General features: G+C 42.8%; 1 protein-coding gene across 1 annotated transcript in view; it reads right to left on the bottom strand.

Moving 5' to 3' along the window:
* LOC101312577 (trafficking protein particle complex subunit 5-like) overlaps window positions 1–244 on the bottom strand; it is a 2,940-nt gene extending 2,696 nt beyond the window's left edge. Inside the window, exons 1-2 of the mRNA XM_004288661.1 lie at window positions 203–244; window positions 45–95 (exon numbers count right to left, since the gene is read on the bottom strand). Of these exons, the coding sequence (XP_004288709.1) occupies window positions 45–95; window positions 203–244 (93 nt within the window). The remainder of the gene's footprint in view (window positions 1–44; window positions 96–202) is intronic.
* Window positions 245–1,037: the final 793 nt, after the last annotated feature.

Here is a 1,037-nt window from a genome sequence, read left to right as displayed (position 1 = left end):
GAAAAAAAAATAAAAATACAAAGAAGAAAGAGCGAAATGTATACCTGCAGAAATCGAAGCGCTTTTGTGTCCTCTTCTAGATTCCACTGATCATGCTTCATAAACCAGAACACGAATTGAAAATGAGTTTGAGTAAGAAATCTGCTAAATTTGCTACGGTTTTGAAAGTCCGAGAAGAACAGAGTGAGAGAGAGATGCTTACGACGTCGCCGACAACTGCGATTCGAGCTGAGGTGGCGGCCATGGCAGCGCGCGTGGAGAAGAGGCGGGGAAGAGAGGCGGAGAGTGGTGGCGCGTGTAGTAATGAGCTCAGCATCACCTCTCTGGTCAAGATTAAGAGGTGTGTGTAGAGGTCAACCAAATTGTTGTAAGATCAACGTGGCGTTGTAGCCGTCCGATTCATCTGTGGGTCCTAGTGGATAATCAAGTATTTTGCAACAGGTGGCAGGAACTGTGTGAACCTGAACCGGACTTGGACCGAACCGGTGGTGACCCGGGTTTTATGACTAATCGTCGAATGCCCAAATGTTCCGATACGGGATTAGTCTAGAAACTATGGAGGTGTTTGTTACACCGGATATAAGACACGGACTTTATTAAAATATTCCAATCTGGCTACATGACATGTTTGGAGGCCCAGACATGCTTGGGCCGGAAAATTTAATTCATGTACAACATGGATTACAAATCCAGTTAAGAAGTTGTTATAAAATTTATCCAGCTTCGTTCGACAAAAGCCGAAACTACCATAGCTTCTCTTCCTCTGCGAATCTACGACCATCTCATCATCGTACCTGCTCCATTAAATTTCCAGTGATCGTTTTCGACGGCCTCCGACTGTCTTCCACCGTCGCTGATCTCGTGGAATTGTTTTTCGGGTAAGCTTTCTTCAGAGCTAACTCATGTTTGTGGTTTTTGATTTGTAGCTATATGAGATTCAACTTCAGTCCTACGCAATGAATTTTTCTCTCAAATTTGATGTTGTATTGTGAAATTTAATTCATGGGTAATATGAATATTTGAATAATTCGATTTGT

The sequence above is a fragment of the Fragaria vesca genome, linkage group LG1 (genome assembly GCF_000184155.1).
Source record: "Fragaria vesca subsp. vesca linkage group LG1, FraVesHawaii_1.0, whole genome shotgun sequence".
Classification (NCBI taxonomy): domain Eukaryota; kingdom Viridiplantae; phylum Streptophyta; class Magnoliopsida; order Rosales; family Rosaceae; genus Fragaria; species Fragaria vesca.
Note: the sequence above shows the minus strand (reverse complement) of the source record. Positions and strands in the feature narration are given on the sequence as shown.